Below are 23,250 nucleotides of genomic sequence, written 5' to 3'. Positions count from 1 at the left end.
CTAACCTGGCCCATGCTCTGTTGGCAAACACCCCACTTTTGGGGGAATTACTGCAATTTTGCTCCATGAGAGCCCATCATCAGAAACAACCTGAAAAAGGGTTGGGAAAAAATGTCCAGCATGTTCAGGATTCCAAGTTCATGCAGAAATCCTAGATTTGGTAACACTTATATGGGAAATGTTTACTGCTCCACATGGAACTCAAGGCATTCCACCTCAAAATCCAGTCTTTTAATATGTTGATAGATTATATTTTTTTACGATTTCTTATGTGTCATAGTATATTGTAGCGTGATTAATAAAATACTATATTTTATTTTTACATAAATATGGAATTTGCAATATTTGTTTAACACTGAAAACTGATTAAAATTTTGGCTAAAAATACACAATTTCTCTCTTGATTTTTTGCCATTGAGATTTCCTGTAATGTGGTAGGCTTCTTATTCAGCTTTGTGCTGCCACAACTGATGATCTCTTTGAAGTGAAGCCTGGGAGCAAATAACACTGGAAACAGTGAAATGTATGCAATATTGATTACAGGTTCCCTGTAGTGTGCTTTCATTGAGATCAGCTGCAAGTGCAGTCATTTTGCCACTGACCATGAAATTCAAGCAATTATCAGGGAGCTATTTCAACATATTCATCTTGATTCTTTGAACTAGGCATAGGCATGGATCATAGTTGCTTAACGTTTCAATTTGCCATTGGAAACATTCACATCTTAGGCTGGATGAACCAGACATTGAACAACAATAAGAGAACAGGAGAGAACATTAAATAACATGGCTTACAAATTCCACTACATTTCTCTAAATATTCTGATTCCAAGCCCGTCATGTTTGCTGAGCTGCTGAATGATTTCAAGAGACTGCCAAGATATGAATTGACTTGGAGTAAATCCAAGACCACAGAGTTATCAAAGAACTATTTCCATTCCAATATCGAAAGAAGTAATTGGTCTTAAATATTTTTATATTTGATTTCAACTGGAAAAGAAGAATTATAAGGTTTTGCACTTTTTCATTGAGAAAAAAGGGAATAGTCATACAACATGGAAACAGACCCTTCGGCCAACTTGCTCACACCGACCAGCTTGCCCTATCTACGACCACGTGCCTACCATTCGCCCATATCCCTCCAAATCTTTCGTATCCATGTACCTGTCCAAATATTTCTTAAACATTGTGATAGCACCTGCTGCAACTACCTCCTCGGGCAGCTCGTTCCATATGTCTATCAGCCCTTGTGTAAAAACATTGCCCCTTAGTTTCCTGTTAAATCCTTCTCCCCTCACCTTAAACCTTTGACCTCTGGTTCTCGATTCTCTGACTCTGGGTAAAAGGCTCTGTGCATTTACCCTATCTAATCCTCTCATGATCTTATACACATTTATAAGATCATCCCTTATCCTCCTGCACTCCGAGGAATAAAATCCTAGCCTGCTCAACCATTCCTTGTAGCTCAGGCCATCGAGTCCTGGTAACATCCTTGTAAATCAGCAATGGTAATGATTTTAAATTTCAAAGAGAATTGTTAAAACTCTCTTTTGTTTGAGGCAGTCTTTGCCTGGCAGGTTTATGGCATAAATGTTGCCAATCACCAACTCACCAGTCGATATTATTAGATATAACTTACTTTGATGAGGAATAGTGAACGGAATTGAACATTCTGCAATTATCATCGAACTTCTCCCATCAAGTATGATCAGCCCCACCTGGTTTAGTTTAGTTTAATTTAGTGATACAGCGTGGAAAAGGGCCCTTCAGCCCCCCGTGTTCACACCGACCACTGATCCCTGCACACTTACACTATCCTACACAAACTAGGGACAATTTACAATGATACCAATTATACAATTATACCAAGTCAATTAACCTACAAACCTGTAAGTCTTTGGAAACATCTTACGACTGGTAACTCTCACCTTACCTCTGGAATATAGCTTTTTGGTCCATTTTCAACCCAAGACTGTTATAATATATGGATCTCTAAATCCAATTTGAGCAACAATGTGCGACAATCAGTTTGAGCAACCTTTGACATCGAGAACAGGGAGAGAGGGCAGACTGCCATCACAAGTACTGGTTTTGGATGCAAAATCTGACCGTCAACCAGGCAAAAGAGTGAAAATCATCCATTTTTTTCCAATACAGTTTCTCACACATCTTCCTGATTTCAGCAAATTATCAGCTCCCTGAAATGATTTCCAAAGAGAGAAGAAAGGAAACTGAGCACAGTTTTTGTAATGTTTGCAAAAGGATAGTGTGAGCCACAACACAAGTTTCTCTTTCTTGAACTCAGGCTAACATTTTTATTCCAAATATTGACACAAATTATTATTACTTTTTCATGCAACACCATTGATATATTTCAGGAAGGTTTATTTGGAAAATGAGAGATTGTGGAGAGCTAAGCAAAAACCAATATCAATACATGGGAAAGGAAGAGAAACAACTTATTTGATCACTACTGATATTTGCTAACTGACACCAAATAATGCCCACCAAATATTAAACAAGGCATATTTTATTTCATAAGTCAGTGCTCCTTGCTTGAAAGCTTTCTCTTCCATGAGCCTGCAACATAAATTTGACTGCTCACTTGTTATGATGATTTTTTAACCACTGTGCTCACAGCCGAAGCAGAGAATCATAAGAATGAAAGAAATTACCTTGTGATCAGTGCCTTTCACTGACAGTCACTGGAAAGCAATGGTGTGATTTATTTACTGCACAGCAGTTCATATTTCGCCAGGGCTTAAATTGAAGGAAGAATTCCCCATTGCTCTACCATATGCGCACTGTGCATGTAATGATTGTTTTACATTGTGGCTTGTAAAAAGGAATACGATCACGGCTACCTCAACCCAAGTCCCACAATCCACAAAGCACATGCTGCCTGCAATATAATCAAATAACTCAGATACATTTTAACATGGGATTTTCCTGGCACCAAGTCAGCCAGAAATCCACAAACTCATGGAACAATTTATGTCTTATGCAGAATTAGACAGAACTAGGACAGATGATTTATCAGTACCATATCCTTTATCAAGAAATAACAATTAAAAGGCAATATTATTCTTTTTTCACTTGTTGATTATTACAATTTTGCTTGCAGTTCCTGCAAGAGTATTTAATATTTTGCAAGAAGTTAAAACTTAATGAATCAAATTGCTAAATTGTATAACAATTGTATAAAATTGAATAGAAATCGTATAAAATACGAAAGAAATACAATGGATCATTTTGGGTAAACCTTTCCCAAAGGTTTCAACAATTAATGGATTCTTGAAATATGTTTTATCCCACATTTAAAGCATGATCTTGGTTAAGATCCTGGTTAAGTGGTTCAAAAATGCTACAAAGAATTTCAGAGAACTATTAATGAGTGAATCGCCATATAAAAAAAACATTTATTGCTTTTTAATGAAGTTGTGGTTTGTGTCTCGCATTTGACCGGTTGCCCTAGCTTAATTACCTCAACATGAAGGTAATTGCAAAGCATTTTGAAAGCTACTTAAAGCTGCTGTACTCTGCGATGTTGAAAGGAAGTTTCTGAATCACAGTGGGAACCTTCTGGGACACCTAACCAACATTCTACACAAACAATTAACTACATATTAAACATAAATTAAAAGCAGGTCAAAACAGACGTAAACATCAACAAATAACAGCTGTGCATTCCTTTAGTGACTGTTCTGAATGTCCTTTTCTTTTTAGGATCTGAGCATTATTGCCAAAGCCAACATTTATTGCCCATCAAGAAAGTGGTGGTAAGTGAGTTTCTTAAAACACTGCAGGCCTTCTGTTGAAGATGCTTTCATAGTGCAGTTGGGTGGGGAGTTACTGGATTTTGGTGAAGGAATGATTAAACATTTCCAAGTAAGTTTGGTGTGCGACTTCGAGGGGAAATGTAAGAGGTGGCATTCCAATACTTTTGAAACTCATGACTTTGATCTGGCAGAGGCCACAGTTTTGGAGAATGCTGTTAGAGTGGCTGAGGAGAGTAATGGCAGTGCCTTCTCTAGTTGGTACACAGAGCCATGTGGTGATAGAAATTGGGGTTCAAATTGTATTGTATTGATGAAACTTCTTGAGTGCTGTTGGTGGTAGGTGGAAATCATAATCACTCACTTGACTTGTAGATAATGGAAAGTCTTTGGGGTCAGGAGGTGAGTAGCTCACCGCAGGATACTCAGCCTCTGAATTCCACTTGTTGCCACAGTATTCATACAGCTAAACAATTGACTTTCCAGTTAATGATGATCCTCATGTTGGTGGTGAGTGACTCAGGAATGGTAATGGTGTTAAATATTAAGGTAAGTTGATTAAACTCTCCCGTTGGAGATGGGGATTTTCCAGGACTTTATGGCCTGAATACTATTTCCCATGTATTAGTCCATGCTCGTTTACTTTCTAGGTCTTGCTGCACATGAGCATGGGCAGCCTCATTTTCTGAGGAGTTGCAAATGGAATTGAACTTTGTGCAATTGTTAGCAATCCTCACTAATAACATTTTGATGAAACAGCTGTTGACGCGACCTGAGGAACTCCTGCCGTGATGTCCCGAGGCTGGAGTGATTGACTGCTTCCAACCGTAACTCATCTTTTTAGCAGCTGTTATACTTTTCTAGCAGCACAGTCACAGTGGCATGGCTGGTGTAAGGGTGAGGACTATCAATACAACCAGCTGCAAGCTTTGAAGGCCCAACATGAGCTCGACCAGTCTGTGCTTCCTCACAGATCATGCCAAGAACATTAGTGGCACATTTGCAGAGCAGTAGAGTTGCTACCTTACAGTGCTTACAGTGCCAGGGACACGGGTTCAATCCCGACCACGGGTGCTGTCTGTGCAGAGTTTGTATGTTCTCCCCGTGACCACGTGGGTTTTCTCTGAGATACAGTGATACAGTGTGGAAACAGGCCCTTCGGCACAATTTGCCTACACCGGCAAACATGTCCCAGCTACACTAGTCCCACCTGCCAGCAGTGGCTGGATCACAGAGCTTGTCATTCTGAGAGAGGACAGCAGACTCCTGCTCAACAGAGCAGCTGTCACTTCCCTCAGACTGCTCGTCTGCAACCTCAGTAGTTAGTTGTTGTGCCATCCTAAACACTCCTTAGTACGCCGATGTCTACAGCCATTATGACAGATGTCTGAGCTTAAATGCCAGTGGTAACTGCAGTGTAAGATGGTATTTGACCTATAATTATGGTGCAGTGGAAGCTGCAACATTAATCATCATACATTGGTGGGCTCCTTGTGCATCAGACAGGAGTTGCCCATCACTTCCATGCTGAGGAAGGGTCTCGACCTGAAACGTCACCCATTCCTTCTCTCCAGAGATGCTGCCTGATCTGCTGAGTTACTCCAGCATTTTGTGTCTACCTTCGACTTAAACCAGCATCTGCAGTTCTTTCCTACACACTTGTGTAGGAAAGAACTACACACTGTGAAGTGTATCATCAATGGAGAATAAATATTCTCTGAGTCAGAATCAATGTGCATCATATCTGTCTCATGATCTGGCATTTACTACAGCAGTCCCCCTGCTCTGCGGCCCATCCCTTGCCTCATGAACTTTCACTTGCAAACCCGTTCTCCAACGCAACCTCTGAAAGATGCAGAGTCAGTATCTGACTTGTTGGTTGAGAATGAAAATGGAGAGTCTTTTCCTTCACTCTTTCTTCTCTCTTCTATCACCGCCTAACCAGACTGTAGATCCTAGACTATCTGTGAGAGGAAAAGCACGCTGACAGTTTAATGGTGGAGAGAGGCATGGGGTGGGGAGATGGTGTGGTAAATGCAATGTAAGATCTGCTTGCTTATCTCAGAGTTGTGCAACTCATCTAAGATTGTAGAGTGAAGGGATGAGGTGGAAAGGGGAAGAAGTGGAAAATAAAAGGAGAATAAGATGTAAGGAAACCATGAGCCTTGAGCCTTTGTCATAAAGAGCCACGAGCCAAGTCATGGCCCCTCGCAAAAATGTCCGACACTGTTTTCTCAATTGGAGGGAGAGGATGTAATCACATTTGGCCCCAACGATCATATGCTTCCTCCTACCTTACAATGCAACTATGAGCAAAGTTTGTGTGAGTGGGTGTTTCATGTGATAGCTGTCATAGCTGAATTGTGAGAAGTGCATGCAATTAGTGACATGTGGGTGTGTCATAAAACCACAGAAAGCACAAAGTTGGGTGTGAGGCGTGACTGATATATTGTTGGTAAGTGAGTACTATGCGAGTGGTGCTTTGAACAGTGGGCTGAGTCTATTGGTACAGTAGATATGATGCCGGACCTAAAGATGATATCATGTACAAGGTATGAACTGTCTGTCATCTTTTATCCTAGTCCCTACCCTGGTCTTGATAAATAACATTGATCTCACAGCTATCTTTTTATTATTTCTCGAAGAGCTGTGGCATCCATGGTGAAGCCAGCAGTTATTCCCTATTTCAAGTACTCCTTGAATGGGTGTTGATGAGCCACTTTGTTGAACAGATGCAGTATTTCTGGTGAAGGTATTCTCATAACACTTTTAGGTTGGGAGTTCCAGGATTTTGTTACAGCAACATTTTTGCAAGTTGGGATGGTATACAAAATAGAAATGAACTTGCAGAAGATCGTGTTCTTTTAATAGCAGTGCATTTGTCCCTGCAGGTTATTTGCAGGTTTGGGGGGGCTGATAAAAAAACATGTTTGGGGATTTATTTGCATTGCATCTTTTAAGTATAACACACCTTTTCTAGAGGTGGGGAGTGTACATGTTTGTGAATAGATGTGCCAATCAAGCTAGTTGATTAAAAAAAACACAAAGTGCTTGAGTAACTCAGTGGGTCACGCAGTATTTCTGGAGAACATGGTACTTGTTCGGGCCTAACCAGGGTTTCAAGTCCCTACATTTAATCCACCACTTCTCGCACAGTTCTCCTTCCGTGTCCTGCCTTCTGCACTCTCTGCACTGTGCCAGCACCTGCAGGCCCTTGTTCTGTCTCTCCCGCAACTCCTTGGCTGCACTCACCCAAAGCTGCAATAGATCTGAATACTTTATTCTCTGTCAGATCCACTCCTTCAGTCAATGTGTTTTCATATTCAGCAGATATGCTGCCTGACCCATTGAGTTACTCCAGCACTTTTGATTTGTTCTGAATGACGTCAAGCTTTGTAGTTATTGTTGGAGTAACATTCAAATGGAAAGCCTGAAGAAGGTTCCCGATCTGAAACATCGCCTACCCGTTCCATCCTCACATGTTCGCAGACCTGCTGAGTTCCTCCAGCACTTTGTCATTGGATTACATCCTTGATTTATTGGTTTATTGTGACATTCAGGTATCAAGAGTTGAGTTATTCATCACTGATTCCCTTATCATAGTTCTCTCATCATCTCCTGCAGCTTTACCCGTTTGGACTTGGTCAGTGGTGGTGCTACCGAGCCACTCTTGGTAATAGTCTAGAACCAGAAACATTTTGTGCCCTTATTGTCCTCACTTCTTCTTCCTATTGCAAGATAATCCATATTACCTAAAAAAAAATTGGAGCGGAAATTGTTTGAGAAGTCTTGCTGCAAACGAGAAGAGTCTTTCCCATCTGTGTGATCCTTTCAGCAGAAACTCCATTAATTCCGAGTAATCTGACACATATATGGATGAACACCTGCAACACCTACCAAAGAAATATGCCTTCCATCGAGCCAGTCAAAACCTATTGCAGCAAATTATACGAGACTACAATAGTCCTCCGGAGAGAAAGATCATTATCTCCTTTTAATTATGTTGATTAAATGATTTCATTTAGAAGACTGACCTTTTAAAGCAGTGAGCTGCAGTCAGGACCCAGCAGCTGCCAATGATTGTGGCACCACACAGCAATCTCCCTTCTCTGTGGGATGATCTCAGTCGGATGGCTGCCTGCCAAGGCCACCCGCCCCTGTGTAAGGCAGGAAGCCAAACATTAAAAAGACGTTAATCACCGGGCGCCCAGCAAACACGACAGTAAGGCTGGCACACGGATTTTGTCACCCACACCTAACAGAAAATCTTACCCTTGCAGGTGTGTGTTGTGATCTCATCTGTTGCTGCTATGATAAGCTTACATCAGCATAGAAAAATATATGTTTCAATTGCATTTTCATTATCTACTAAACGGAAGAACTAATTTCAAATAGCATATATTATTTGGCTTTTTGTTTTTCTATTTACACTGTAATGTGCCAAGGTGCAATGTACAAAAGTGGCAAAATACATTTTGTAATACACTTTTATAATGCATTTTCAAAGCCTTGCACAGTCCCAAAGCACATTCTGGTCATTGAATTACTACATCCCTGGTGTCATCGGTATCAATGTTCGAACATAAGAAACACGCATATCTTACTTTTATTTGTGTCAGTTGTACAGAGAATTCCGCAAATGGACAAATGGTCCAAATAATTTATTTTTTGATCATGTTATTTATAGGATAAATATTCTCAGAAACTAAGACCAAATATATCCTGCATCATTTCGAAGCAGTGCCTCAGGGGATTTAATGCTGTGATGGGGCAGGTTAGGCCCCAATTAAACATCTTATCTGAAATGCATCACCAGAAGTGGTGCGACACTGTGCCGACATTGTTAAACTTGATCTTATACTCAAACCCCTGATGTGTAGTTTGAAATCCTCATTGAACCCTAGTGCCAATAGAGGTTTTGCATCGCAGTCATACAATGTGGAACTAGAACCTTTAGCCCAACTTGTCCATGCCATCCAAAATGCCTATGTATGTTGCTTTATTTGCCCATGTTTGACCAATATCCTTCTAATCCTTTCCTATCCATGCACCTGTCTAAATGTTTTTTATGTGTTGTTATTGTACCTGGCACAATCATTCCTTCTGGTAGCTCATTCCATATAGGTATCAGCCTCTGTGTGAAAAGGTTACCCCCTCAGGTTCCTATCTTTCCTCTCTCACCTTACACCTATGTTCTCCCGTTCTTCATTCCACTACCTAAGAAAAAGACTGAACATTCAACATCTATTCCCCTTGTGATGATAGATATCTCTAATACTTTAAATATTTTCCAAGTTTCTTCCCATTTTACCTCATTCAACAGTCAAATATTTCATTGTTTCCTTGGCACCAACAGATAATCACATATTTTGTATCCAACTTGTAATTGAAAATCTTGGTTTAGATATGACAGGATAGCAGTGTTGCTGGCATCAGTAAGTGGGGCAGTCAGTGCCTATGGCATCACAAAATGTACTCCCACTGAAAGGAAGTCTGCAAAGGGACCCTGCAAGTTGAGGAACCATCCAAAACAATTCAAGATGAAGGAATAAGTTATATAATGTATGATCCCTTACTGAGCCATGGATCACTTTGCCAGTTAGGTACATGTTTATCACTGTGTTTGTGTGATTAACATCAAAATATTGGAGCACTAAATTTCTGATACACTTTAGTGCACAATTTCAAAATCACCCAAAACACTGCTGTGCATTGGGTTCTTTTTCCTTTACTGTTAGGCCATCAATTTTCCAAGAAACGTGCAACAGAAACTCATATTTATATCAACAAAAACTAAGAGTTGCATGCACATAGTCATATAGATATGCAGTGTGGAAACAGGTCCTTTGGCCCAACTTTGCACATCAACCAACATGCCCCATCTACACTAGTCCCATTGCCTGTGTTTGGCCCATATCCCTATAAACCTATCTTATCCCCAGAGTAGGAACGGGGTACTGATTTTGGATGATCAGCCATGATCATATTGAATGGCAGTACTGGCTCGAAGTTGCTGAATGGCCTACTCCTGCACTTATTTTCTATGTTTCTATCCATATATCTGTCCAAATGCTTTTTAAACATTGTGATAGTATCTGCCTCAAATACAGCTCATTTCATATATCTATATATCACCCTTTATACATCTCTATAAGATCACCTCTGAGTCTTCTATGGTCCAAGGACTAAGATCCTAGCCTGTTCAATCTCTCTCTATTACTTGAGTCCAGTCTACATCCTCGTAAAAAAATCTGCACTTTTACCAGCTTAGTGGTATCATTCCCATTTCAGGGTGACCAAAATTGAAAACAATATAATATACAAGCTTTGCCAAATTGATAGGTGTCTGTCTGGATAGTAGGTGACAATGGCTTAGTTCAAGATTGCCAATTGGCATCCCTCATGGCTTTGCTAAGGTGATGCCTAGATTTTGAGTACATTGGTGCTTCCGGCCTTGAAACACCTCAGACTTGGACTTCATCAGGAGTGGACCTCATTGGTCATCCATGGGTTTCTGGTGATATGGATACCTAGGAACTTAAAATAACCATATCTCCAGCAGCTCCATTGATTGTGTTCACTGCTCTGATATCTGGCACAGACTCTATGTGCCACATTACCATCTATGTTGACAGAAAAATATGACATAGAGGAGAAATATAGTTAATTGCAAAGGCTTTTTAGTTTAAAAAGGGAATGTAATTCAAGTAGAACATTTATAATATGCTTTTTCTGATCATGTTATCATTAATTAAGCATTTAAAATTGATTTAGCTGTTCAAATGCACTGAGGAATGGCAGACAGTTTAATTCAGATATAAGCGAGGTTTTGTATTTTGGTCAGAAAACCTGGGCAGAATTTACACAGTAAATGGTAGACCTTAGGGAGTGTTGTAGAATGATACCTAGCGGTGCTGGTACATACAGTAGATCTTTAAAGGTGGTGATACATTTAGAGACGGTGATGAAGACATTTTTGGCACACTTACCTTCATCGGTCAGGGCATTGAGAACAGCAGTTGCACAAGACATTGGAAAGGCCACATTTGGAGTACAGTTTGTAGTTCTCATTGGCCTGGTCTAAGAACGCTATCATTAAATTGGAAAGGGTACAAATACATTTACAAGGATGTGGCTGTGACTGAAGGGTTTAAATTATAAGGAGAGGCTAGAAAGGACTTTTTTTTCCCAGGAGTGTAGGAGACTTTATAAAGGTTTGTGAAATCACATGGCCATGGATAAAAGCCACAGAAGGATACAAAGTGCTGGAGTAACTCAGCGCGTCAGGCAGTATCCCTGGAGAATACGGATAGGTGACGCTTCGGGTCGAGACCCTTCTTCAGACTGATTGTAGGAGAGGAGATGAAAGCTGGAAAAGAGGAGAGGCAGGACAGAGCATGGCAGGGTGGCAGGTAATCGGTTGACAGAGGCGAGGGTGGGAGGGTTTGATAGGCAGATGGCTTAAACAGAGGCCAGAGATAAGAAAGGAGGGAAGGTGTGAGACAGGTTTAGGGAGTTGTGGATTGTAAAGTCAGAGGGAGGAAAGTAGCAGGATGAGTGGAGGGGAGAAATAGGTGTCACTCCATGTTGGGCACAGGGAAGGCAATGGGGGGGGGGGTTGTGCAGAAGAAAGGGGGGTTAGTGAGAGGTTACCTAAAATTGAAGAATTCAATGTTCATACCGTTGGGTTACAAGTAGTGGAATATGAGGTCCAGTTTGCATGTGGCCTCACTCTGGCAATGGGGGAGGCCCAGGACAGAAAGGTCTGTATGGGAATGGGACGGGGAGTTAAAATGGTTAGCAACTGGGAGATCCAGTCGGCCTTGGCGGACCGAGTGCAAGCGTTCAGCGAAACAGTCGCCGAGACTACGGTCTTTCCCTTAGGGTTGTAGAGTCTAAAATTAGGTTTAATATGAGATGGGAAAGATTTGAGGGGCAAATCTCGAGAGGCAAGTTTTTCACACAGAGGTTGGTGCATATATGGAATGAGCTGGTGTGTGTGTGGGGGGGGGGGGGGGGGGGGGGTTAATGACATTTAACGACACTTGGACAGATACATGGATAGGATGGATTTGGCTGGATATAGGCCAGGCAGAGGCAAGCGGTACTAGCTGATCAGGCAACTTGGTCGGCTTGGATGACTTGGGCCAAAGGATTTATTTCTACATTGTATGCTCTACGACTCCAATTTCAGATCAAATTAGATAGACCGGCGTAATAATTGATCTTTGTACCTGTTTTAATTCTCTCAAATACTGCCACATACCTTTCAGTAAGTCTTTTGTGCGTATGCTTTATCAACACATTGACTGTGACAACAAGACAATAATTTCAAGGCTTCTTTTGGCAAGCTGAGTTGGCAATGTTACTTCAAATATATATAAAATTAGCCAAGAATTGTCCTTAATGCAACGATACTAACCTCAAAGAATTCTTCCCACCAATTATCCGTTTCTGCCGTTGGTTTAGTAACCGTAAGCCACAGAGGGAATTTGTGGACCCTAAAATATATAAAAGCAATGATATTCAAATTTATTTATTTTGAAATACTGAAGATTTAAAGAAAAGTGTTGAAGTATTGACCGTTTTACCCAAATTTTGAATATTTTCCAATTTTATTCCCATTTTACCTCATTCAACTGTCAAATCTCTCATTGTTTCCTTGGCACCAACCGCTAATCACATATTTTGTATCCAACAAAAAAAATCTTGGTTTAGGTGTGTCTTCCTATTAATTTGATAGGAAGGGTGTGTCCAATTAGGATAGATTGAGCAGATCAGGCCAATGTCCCCAAGGATTTAGAAGAATGGGGGGGTGAAATGTAAACAATTCTTCAGCCAACAGATGCTGGAAGAATGCATCCTCTGGCTACTAAGCAGAGAACCAAAGAATAAGAGAACGATCTTTTTGAACCTGGTTGAGGCAAGATTTCTTCATTCAAAGGTTGTGTCAGGATAACAGTGTGTGCTGGCATCAGTAAGTGGGACAGTACCTGTGACATCACAAGATGTACTGCCACTGAAAACAAGTCTGCAGAAGAACCCTGCAAGTTGAGGAACCATCCAAAACAATCCAAGATAAAGACTAGTTATATAATTTATGATCCCTTACTAACCCAAGGATCACTTTGCCAGTTCGGAACATGTTTATCACTACATTTCATGTTTATCACTACATGTTTATCACTACACTTCAATTCAGAATTGCTAAGTCACCCCCCCCCCAAAAAAAGCACAGTTGTGTGTTGTTATTTTTGTTTCTTTTATGTCATTTCTACTGTTGAGCCATCAATTTTCCAAGAAATGTGCAACAGAAAACAATATTGATTTCAGCGAAAACTAGGAGATGCATGTCCAGAAAATTGGTCAATGGACAGTTTGTGAAGTTTGGCTAGAGGCGGAGATAAATTTGACACTCTTATAGTGCTAACTGGTAAAAGATTACATTTGTAGAGTATATTGGGAGAGAGAATGGAACGTTTGTAATTGAGCTCATTCTAATTCTCCTCCAGTTATTACAAATATCCATCAGACATCCATCAACTTGTCTGTCTGAATTTCTTCTATTCTCTTCACTCACTTGATTCTTTAAACACAAAGACCGCATTTGAACAATGAATGTACCTAATGACTCTGGCAGCAAGTGGTTCCTGGTTTTATGAGCACAGGTTAAGGTCTTCCTGGAACTTGTACCACTTAAAGTGAATGGGAGCCCTGACTTAGCCCAAGGTGGTAACAGAGAAAGAGGCAGAGGTGTGTCAGATATCTACTTTGTCCAATTTTATACTGCAGTGACTTCAGAAGGCTGTGGAATTATGATGAATTCTTCTTTTTTGAATGATAGCCCCATTTATATCTGGTTACATTGGAGTCTCACACTGACAGCCTATCAAAAACCTGCATATTTTTGGACTGAATAATTTAGAACCGTTCTTTGCGTACAGAGTAATCTACTTGCAAATCTCAGTAGTTTGGTTCACAATAAAATCTCAGTATCGTCACAGTATCTCAATATCCTGAAAAAATGCACAAGCTGCATGTGCAGCGCGGCAGTAATGTTCTCATGCCAGCAGGCTGGCAACTATAAAGCTCCTTGTCCCAATCCTTTCAATAATGTACAGAGAACTCCATCACATTTCTCTGCTTCGCTTCCCTTGTGTGCCAGATGACGTTCTGCCATCGCTTTGCCACAGCCAGTGCCACATCTGTACCTCTGCGGAGGTATGCCCCCCACTGACTTCAGTCCGAAGAAGGGTCTCGACCTGAAAAGTCACACATTCCTTCTCTCCAGAGATGCTGCCTGACCTGCTGAGTTACTCCAGCATTTTGTGATTATACACAATGTGCCTCTGCAGAGATCATCCGCATTGCGTGCCTCTCCGTTGCAAGTCAGTAGGTGGGCCATTGTCTGTACCTCTCCACAGTTGCATTTGTCAGAGTCCGAGATGCCCCACTTCTTCAGGTTGAGTCTGCAACGTCCCACTCCAGTGAGGAGGCAGTTTAGGGCTTTCCAGGTAGTGTAAGGCAGGTGGTGTCCTGGTGCCATCTGGTGTTTGGTTTTGGTACCTGGCACGGTTGGCTCTAGTTCCATGAAGCTGTTCCGACTCTTCAAGCGTTTCTTGGCATGTTGGTGATTGTGCAAGGGGTGACGGAGGTCTGTGTCCACATTGAAGCGTTCTGCTGCAGCTTTTCCGATCATGTCTTCGAGATGGTTTGTTGATGCCAGCCAGCTCGTACAGATGTTCAACCTTTGACGGCTTCAGGCATCCTGTGATTTTCCTGCAGGCAGTGTTCAATGCAGAGTCCACCTTGCGTGCATGTTTACAGCGGCTCCAGACGGGGCTTGCATATTTTGCCACTGAGAAACAGAGTGCCAGGGCTGCAGTGCGGATTGGTGTTGGGTCACTTCCAAATGACCTGTTTGCCAGTTTTTCGATTATATTGTTCCGGGTGTTGACCTTTGCCTTGGGTTTCTCAACATGTTGGCGATATGATAACGTGCGATCAAGGACCACACCTAGGTACATTGGGGCTACGCAGTGTTCCAACAGGACATCATACCATCGCACCTGCAGTTGACGTTTCCCATCCCGGTTCCGGAGGTGGAAAGCTGCGCTTTGCGTCTTTGTTGGGTTTGGACGCAGGGAATTCTGTTGGTAGTATGTTGTCATATTCTGCAGAATATGCAGAATATGAATAGTACAGTCTCAATCTGGCTGAAGTCTGAGGATTGCGTTGCGATGCACAAGTCATCGGCATATGGAAACGACCTAGTTTACGGGGTGATGGGTTTATCATTGGTGTATATATTGAACAACATTGGAGCAAGAACACTGCCCTGTGGTAGACCATTCTTTTGGCGTCTCCATCAGCTGTGTTGACCGTTCAGGCATAGGAAGAAGCGGCGGTTCTCCATCTTTGTCATGATTAACTGGACAAGATGAGAGTCCTGTAGTGTTTGTTGCAGTTTGGCTTTCATGGTGCGGTGGTTTACAGTGTCATATGCTGCGGACAAGTTTACGAATATTGCGACTGAAAATATGAGAAAAGCAAAAAGATCTGGGAATACTCAACAGGTCAGTTGCCATCTCTGCAGAGAGAAATAGAGTTAACATTTCAGATCAAAGGGTCATTGATTGAAACTTTAACACGTTTAATCTGGTGTCCATGATTGCAAACAGCCAGGTAAATCTGTTCCACCTGAACATTTTTTCTGCTTTTCTCCTCTAGGTTCACAGAGTACTCTCTGGTGTCAGCATGCTCTTCCTTCAGTTCTGACAGCAGGGCCAGGTTGCAATAGCTGTGGGTTTCTTGATTAATGGGCATTGCGTTTCTGGTCCTACACTGCTTCTTCTAACCTGAACACCTTGCCATATGGTTGGAGTATTGTTAAACTCTGCTCAATGGACCAGGTGCACTTAAATGTCAGCTGAAGCAAAGTGGCATAGAACATAAAATAGTACAACACAGGAACAGGCCCTTTGGCCCATGATTTCTGTGCTGAACATGATGCCAAGTTAAACTAATCTCTGCTGCCTGCACGTGATTCATATATATTCAATTCCCTGAATGTCCATGGATCTATCTAAAACAATTCTAAATGCCACAATCGTACCTGGCTCCACCAACATCCCCGGCAGTGTGTTCCAGGCATCCATCATTCTCTGGGGAAAAAACCTTGCCCTGCACATCTCTTTTACATTGTGCCACTTTCACCTGAAAGCTATCCCCTCTTTGACATTTCAACTCTGGGGAAAAGATTCTGACGGTCTGCCCAATCTATGCCTCTGAGACCAAGCCGAACCAATGAACTGAGGATGAATGAGATAGAGAGGTACTACTAATTCTAATGCTCTTTTACTGTTTAGTTTAGAGATACGGCGCGGAAACAGGCCCACTGTGTCTGCACCGACCAGCAATCCCCGCACATTAATACTAGCCTACACACACACACTAGGGGCAATTAAAATTTATACCAAGCCAATTAACCTGCAGACCTGTATGTCTTTGGAGTGTGGGAGGAAACCGGAGCACCCGGAGAAAACCCACGTGGTCACAGTGAGAATGTACAAACTCCATACAGACAACACCCTCAGTCAGGAACAAACCCGGGTCTCTGGCGCTGTAAGGCTGTTGATAATTATGACGTGAAAACTTTAACTACTTACGGTTCCACAACTTATGTTGCAATATAATTGAGGTTGAAAAAGAATTGTTTTAAATACAAACATTTTGGATGCAATGAGGATATTTTTGGATCTTGAAACATTGCTTATTTTAGGAGCGTATTTTAAATTTTATTTCACTATTCCCCACCGAGTGGGTAGACAGTTGAAGATGTGGCAAATGGAATAAATCTGGAAACTCATTTAGATCTATCTAAAAGAAATACTTAGCAGACAAAACAGCGACTGGAGAGGGAGAAGCAGCAGCAATAATTTTGGTCAATGTCAGATTTCCAGCAAATACATTATTTTGCTTCTGCATATCTATTCCAAATAAAAACAAAGTATATCAGATGTACTCATATGTTCCTACAGCCTATGTGGAGAGAAAACAGAGCGAACAAATCAAGTTGATGACATACTGATGACAGCCCACAAACCTGAAGAGCTAACTCCATTTCTCTTGACTGAGTGTTTCCAGAACTTTGTTTTTACCTGAGGATTCCAGCATCTCCCATTTTTTCTTTCGCATTTATTTGTAAAAACAGCCTCATCAAAAAAAAAGTCAAGCATATTCACCTATGATGCTGAGGCTTCCTACTTTGTTGGCAATATAGTCACAGATCACACCTGCATCCTCACTGTGTCGACAGTTGTGTGTTCCGATATCTTGTTTGTTACAGTCTTCCAGTGTCTGTTCACTCCCAGTGCATTTCACATTATCCATGTGTATTGGCCCCACACCATCTCCAAAATAGGCCAATGATCTTGCCTTGGCTGTGCCCCTTCAGAGAAAAAAAAATCACATGCAATACTCAGAAAACATCAGACTTTGATTAGCTTCTTTTCATTATGAACACATTTTTTAACATGGTTCCTTTCCATGGAAGTGTCACAATCTTTAAATTATGTTTAAAATTCTGCTTGCATTGGGCATTCATCACTGATGGATTACTTTGATGTCCACGTGCTAACCATAAAAATTCCATAAACCGCAATCTGCTTAGTGGATTTATGTAGTGGAATTCACATTATTATGCTGCAGTGTAGCAGGACAGGGAATTCATGTGTTCCAGTCAATGAGCTGTCGACTTTATCTTTTTTGCACGCATAAAAGGAAATGAAGTTTTCAAACGTGTCACTGATGTTCACTGTTGGTAAATATGTCAGTGGGAATTACGTGAATCAAGGAAGGGTGAAGAGTCTAAGTATTGTGACCACCAAGCATTATTAGTTGATCAATCAAGACAGATGGGCTAAGAGGACTCATCCTGTCACTGATTTATTTTTTTGTTTGCTCTTTTCCATACATGTGGGCCAATTTTACAAATTGGATCTCAAGACCAAACACAAACCCTGCTAAATTCACAGATATGCATTCTGCATTCTTTGTTACCAAGCCACAGTCCATCTGTTTGAGATGATCACCATCCTTGGGCCGAGGTAAACTTTAGCAGCAAGCCAAGGATCCAATGCCAGTGGGCAGGTGGGAATGGTAGAAAAAGAAAGCGGAGGCCATCCAGAGTAGAGAATAGGAAAAATTAGGGTTGCAGGTCAATTGTCAGTGAGAGTTTAGAAAAACCTAGTGTAAGTACAAAGCCATAGAGAGATCAGAAAGGCTCAGAGGGAGCCTCTGATCGAGGGGAGATTGAAGGATTCATTTGGGGGTCATAAATGACTCTGAACTGGATCGGATAATCCAGATGGGTGGGAGATGATGAGGTGTCACCGTGTAGGTGATGGTCCTCTTAAGAATGTGGGTGTAAAGATGGGAGTGTATTTCTGTATGGGATGGGATGGGGACGAGGGGGTGGGAGGAGAGAGTGGGGGTGGGTGTCAAGTGTTTTACAGATGAACTGGTGGACTGGGCACATTCAGTCCTGCTCCTCCTTCACCATAAGGGTAGGAAATTATCTGCTGGAATCAGCAGTCAAGATTTAAGAGTATTTGATTATCATTGGCACTGGAGCCAGAACAGTGAAATTCTTACTTGCTGTAGCTTTACAAGAACATTAAACGTAACAACAACAACAAATAAATGTACATTAAACTATCAATTCTACTCGGTAAACCAGACTATAATAGTGTAAGCCAAAGTAAGGGGTGCACCTTCGTAACACTAAGTCCTGAGTTGTTTGGTGCTGTGGTTGGGTTCTAGTTAGGGATGTGCCGGGTGGTTCAGGAGCCTCGTGGTTGATTGGGATGAAGCAGTTCTTGAACATGGAGGCACCAGTTCTCAGGAACCAGTTCTTCTTCCCAACGGTAGCAGTGAAATGAGAGAGTTGCCAAGGTGGTGTTGGTCTCTGATGATATTAACTGATTTCTTGAGGCAGTACTTCCTGCCTTCGATTATGAGGAAGTCCATACCTGTGATAGAGCAGGCAGTGTCCTCAACTCATTTCAGCTGCCGGGTTTCTTGAAGAACTGATCATTCAGGGTGAAAGTTAAAATGCAAAAAAGCTGGGGCACATCCTCATTGAAATTCCTCAATCCAGAGAACAGCTCAGTCACCTGCCTTCCCCCCCCCCCCCCCCCATTCCTATCTCCATTTACAGAATGGAGTGTATGCATTAGACTTGGAAGGTATTTATTCACAAAATGCTAGAGTAACTCAGCAGGTCAGGCAGCATCTCAGGAGAGAAGGAATGGGTGACGCTTCGGGTCTCGACCCGAAACATCACCCACTCCTTCTCTCCTGAGATGCTGCCTGACCTGCTGAGTTACTCTAGCATTTTGTGAATAAATACCTTCGATTTGTACCAGCATCTGCAGTTATTTTCCTAGAATTGGAACACTTGCAGTTGGTGACTATTTTGTTGTTATTGTAACTTTTTTTTTAACATGGTAATTGTGGTAAAGTTTCCACTCATGAATGCTGCTTTACTGGCAGACACTATTGCTGTCCTAGTATCCAGGGGAATCCCTTTGCAAAAGGAATTACAGTTTTCGAATTGCAGGGAAAACCACAGGCATAGAGAAGGTGCAGCTATCTAGTTCCCCACCTATCTTTGTTCCAGGATTCAGGACATTAGATGTGGTCATAAACACCTGGGTGACTTTACTTTATAGATATAGCGTGGAAGCAGGCCCTTCAGCCCATCAAATCCGCACTGACCAGCAATCCCTGTACACTAGAACTATCCTAGGCACTGGGTACAATTTACAACTTACAGAAATCAATTAACGAACAAAACTGTAGGTCTTTGGAGTGTGGAAGGAAACCAGAACACTTGGAGAAAACCCAAGCAGTTACGGGGAGAACATACAAACTCTATACAGACAGCACCCATAGTCAGGATCGACCCCGGGTCTCAGATGCTATGAGGCAGCAACTCTACCATTGTGCCACTGTGCTGCCCTGGGTGTGATGAGGTGTTCTCATTAAGCCTAATCTCTACAAAAGCTCTGCCACGGGAACAGTTCATCATGGCATTGGTTAACACATCTTTCACTGTTCAGAGGTCTGCATCCTTCAATATCGGCACTGTTGATGTTTGCTGCATATGGAGTTCTCCCCAACCCCACCATCTCCTCCGTCATCTCTCACCACTCCACTCCCCTGAAATTCTACCACAAACCCTCACACATTGTCATATGTCCGTGGTTTGCAGGAATATAAACACCTTCCATTTCAGTCATGAGCAGATCATGCCAAATGTGATAAAGCAGATCATTGCAGATATATTCACTATGACTTCATCTTGATGTAGCTTAGGTCTCCATCATCAGCAGATGTCCCGGGTACAAAACGAAAGGGTAGGAGGGCTGTTAGTAATTTCCCTAAGTAATTTACCTAAAATGTTAGGCAATCTGAAAGTCCCCCAGGCACAATAAATCTTTTAAATTAGAGACTAATTCGCGTTAAACTGATATTCTCATTCCCAGTGGGTGATGTGTGAATTCAAAACAACTGCTGGACGAGAAAGTGAAGGAGTTCAGGCAACTTTTGAATCTGAATTAATTTCAATGAACTTCACTTTCCTGCTGGCACTGTAACATCCGGCCTTGCACAGCTTGATGCGGTGACTGGATGGGAAGACATTCAAATAACAGGCACAAATACCCTTCATCTGAGTGGCAAAAATAAATCAAATGGTTTAGTGAAAATCCAAAAACTGTAAACAGTTTCTGTAAAAGAACCTCTTTATGAAATTCGGAGTACCTGCTTATTGTTCAGTGAAATGTCGCACCGAGCAGAGCACGTTTGCTGATAGTTAACTGAGCTTTATATGAAGGGGCCACCCAATGTTATGCTAAATGAGGTTTGGGAAATACTGAAATAATCGCAGCATAGTTCAGTTCATTTCTGGAGCAAAGGTAACTCAACTCTGTTGAAATCTGGTGGAATTTCCTGCTGTGGTTCTATTTAAAATGTTTTTTTACCAGTTTTATTCAAACTGCAGAGAAATCCCTGAGTGGGAAAAGAGAACTCCCAAATATCATAATTGCTAATATTGGATCTTTTACATGTCACGAACTGACAAAGATGTCAATGAGAGTAGTTGTTTATGAATGGCTGGAAACTGAAGGCAGTTGTGAGGTTCAGAACTGTTTAGCACTAAGGCTTGCAAGGGACTGGCTCATTATAACTATTTAAAGTAGAGTTACATACAATTTTGGGAGATCAGGGAATTGGAGTCAATGTTACTGAGCACAGAAGAGGAGCTGAGGCCTAGGGTAGCTCAACAATCAGCATATTGAATGGTGGGGCAGATTTAAGGGCCTGGTGACCTACTCCTGCTCATGTTCAGGGGTGCAGTGCTGGCGGAGCTCACCAGAGCGCTGCTCCAGCACCTCTGTAAAAAAATAAATAAATAAACAGCGGGGAATTTTATCTAGCGGGGAATTTAACAGCGGCCGCTCCAGCACCAGTGACAGCTCCGGCACCTAAACAATTAGCACTGCAACACTGTTCATGTTGTGTTCTCGTGTTCAACAGACTTCACTGATTTTGGCCAAGGTTCTGCCACCAAATTTCAGTACTACCTTGGAGTTTGTTTGCTTCTCCTTTGTTTCATAAACCTGGTCACAGATATCGTTTAATTTTCAGGTACCTATGAAAGCAAGCAATGCTAAGAAAATTTTATTGCTGTTTATCAACATGAGGACCAAAGTTGTGCCAGTGAAAGTCAAAGAAGCTATTATGAGACTGAGAAACAAGAATAAAATTGTTAGAGACATTAGCCAAACCTTAGGCTTACCAAAATCAACTGTTTGGAACATCATTAAGAAGACAGAGAGCAGAGGTGAGCTTACTAATCGCAAGGGACTGGCAGGCCAAGGAAAACCTCCACAGCTGATGACAGAAGAATTCTCTCTATAATAAAGAAAAATCCCAAACACCTGTCGGACAGATCAGAAGCACTCTTCAGGAGTCAGGTGTGAACTTGTCAATGACCACTATCCGCAGAAGACTTCATGAACAGAAATACAGAGGCTACACTGCAAGATATAAACCACTGGTTAGCTGCAAAAATAGGATGGCCAGGTTACAGTTTGCCAAGAAATGCTTAAAAGAGCAACTCACAGTTCTGGAAAAAGGTCTTGTGGACAGATGAGATGAAGATTAACTTATATCAGAGTGATGACAAGGGCAAAGTATGGAGGAGAGAAGGAACTGCCCAGGATCCAAAGCATACCACCTCATCTGTGAAAAACGGTGATAGGGGTGTTATGGCCTGGGCATGTATGGCTGCTGAAAGTACTGGCTCACTTAGTTTCATTGATGATACAACTGCTGATGGTAGTAGCATAATGAATTCTGAAGTGTATAGACACATCCTATCTGCTCAAGTTCAAACAAATGTTTCAAAACTCTTTGGCCGGCGGTTCATTCTCCAGCAAGACAATGATCCCAAAAATACTGCTAAAGCAACAAAGGAGTTTTTCAAAGCTAAAAAATGGTAAATTCTTGAGTGGCTAAGTCAATCACCTGATCTGAACCCAATTGAGCATGCCTTTTATATGCTGAAGAGAAAACTGAAGGGGACTAGCCCCCAAAACAAGCATAAGCTAAAGATGGCTGCAATACCGGCCTGGCAGAGCATCACCAGAGAAGACACCCAGAAACTGGTGATGTCCATGAATCGCAGACTTCAAGCAGTCATTGCATGCAAAGAATATGCAACAAAATACTAAACATGACTACTTTCATTTACATGACATTGTTGTGTCTCAACCATTATGGTGCCCTGAAATGGGGGGGGCTATGTATAAACACTGCTGTAATTTCGACAGGTGAAACCAAAATGTTTAAAAATGGCCTTTATTAAAATCTGATAATGTGCATTTTAACCATGTTATTTTTTGCATTACAAATCTCAAATTGTGGAGTACAGTGGCAAATAAATAAATGATGGGTCTTTGTCCCAAACATTTTGGAGTGCACTGTATATTTTTTCTCAGTATTCACTTAATCATTTCCACCATGTAACACGCCTTGTTCTTTCCAGAGTATTGTTTAATAATTAGATTTCCAGCCTCAGATCTGTAGCTCAACAACATGTTTATCCTTCCAAACTCCATGCCACATACTAGCAGAGTGATACGGTGTTTAAACAATACAGAGAATCCTTCTGCAACCAATGTTTAAAGACGTTTAAACATTGCATAGCTTTTGATACACCATTCATCAATACCATAATGTAGGAAATCTATATGTGCACAGCAATTTTCGCAAACAGTGATGTGGTAATGACTAAATAATCTGCTTCAGGAAAGTTGCTTGAAGACATTTGTTTGGTCAGAAGACCAAGTTTTAATTCCACTTCTCTCCCTGAAAACGATGTTAAAAAATCTTCAACATCCACA

General features: G+C 41.5%; 1 protein-coding gene across 2 annotated transcripts in view; it reads right to left on the bottom strand.

The window, feature by feature from the left end:
* prss12 (serine protease 12) overlaps nt 1-23,250 on the bottom strand; it is a 103,713-nt gene that overhangs the window by 7,946 nt on the left and 72,517 nt on the right. For both annotated transcript variants that reach the window (XM_078411375.1, XM_078411384.1), the window contains 3 exons: nt 17,020-17,225; nt 12,198-12,276; nt 7,810-7,932 (listed from right to left, as the gene is read on the bottom strand). In XM_078411375.1, coding sequence (XP_078267501.1) covers nt 7,810-7,932; nt 12,198-12,276; nt 17,020-17,225 — 408 coding nt within the window. The remainder of the gene's footprint in view (nt 1-7,809; nt 7,933-12,197; nt 12,277-17,019; nt 17,226-23,250) is intronic.

This window comes from Rhinoraja longicauda, chromosome 1, assembly GCF_053455715.1.
Source record: "Rhinoraja longicauda isolate Sanriku21f chromosome 1, sRhiLon1.1, whole genome shotgun sequence".
NCBI lineage: Eukaryota > Metazoa > Chordata > Chondrichthyes > Rajiformes > Arhynchobatidae > Rhinoraja > Rhinoraja longicauda.
The sequence above is the reverse complement of the archived record's forward strand: the minus strand, read 5'-3'. Positions and strand labels throughout refer to the sequence as shown.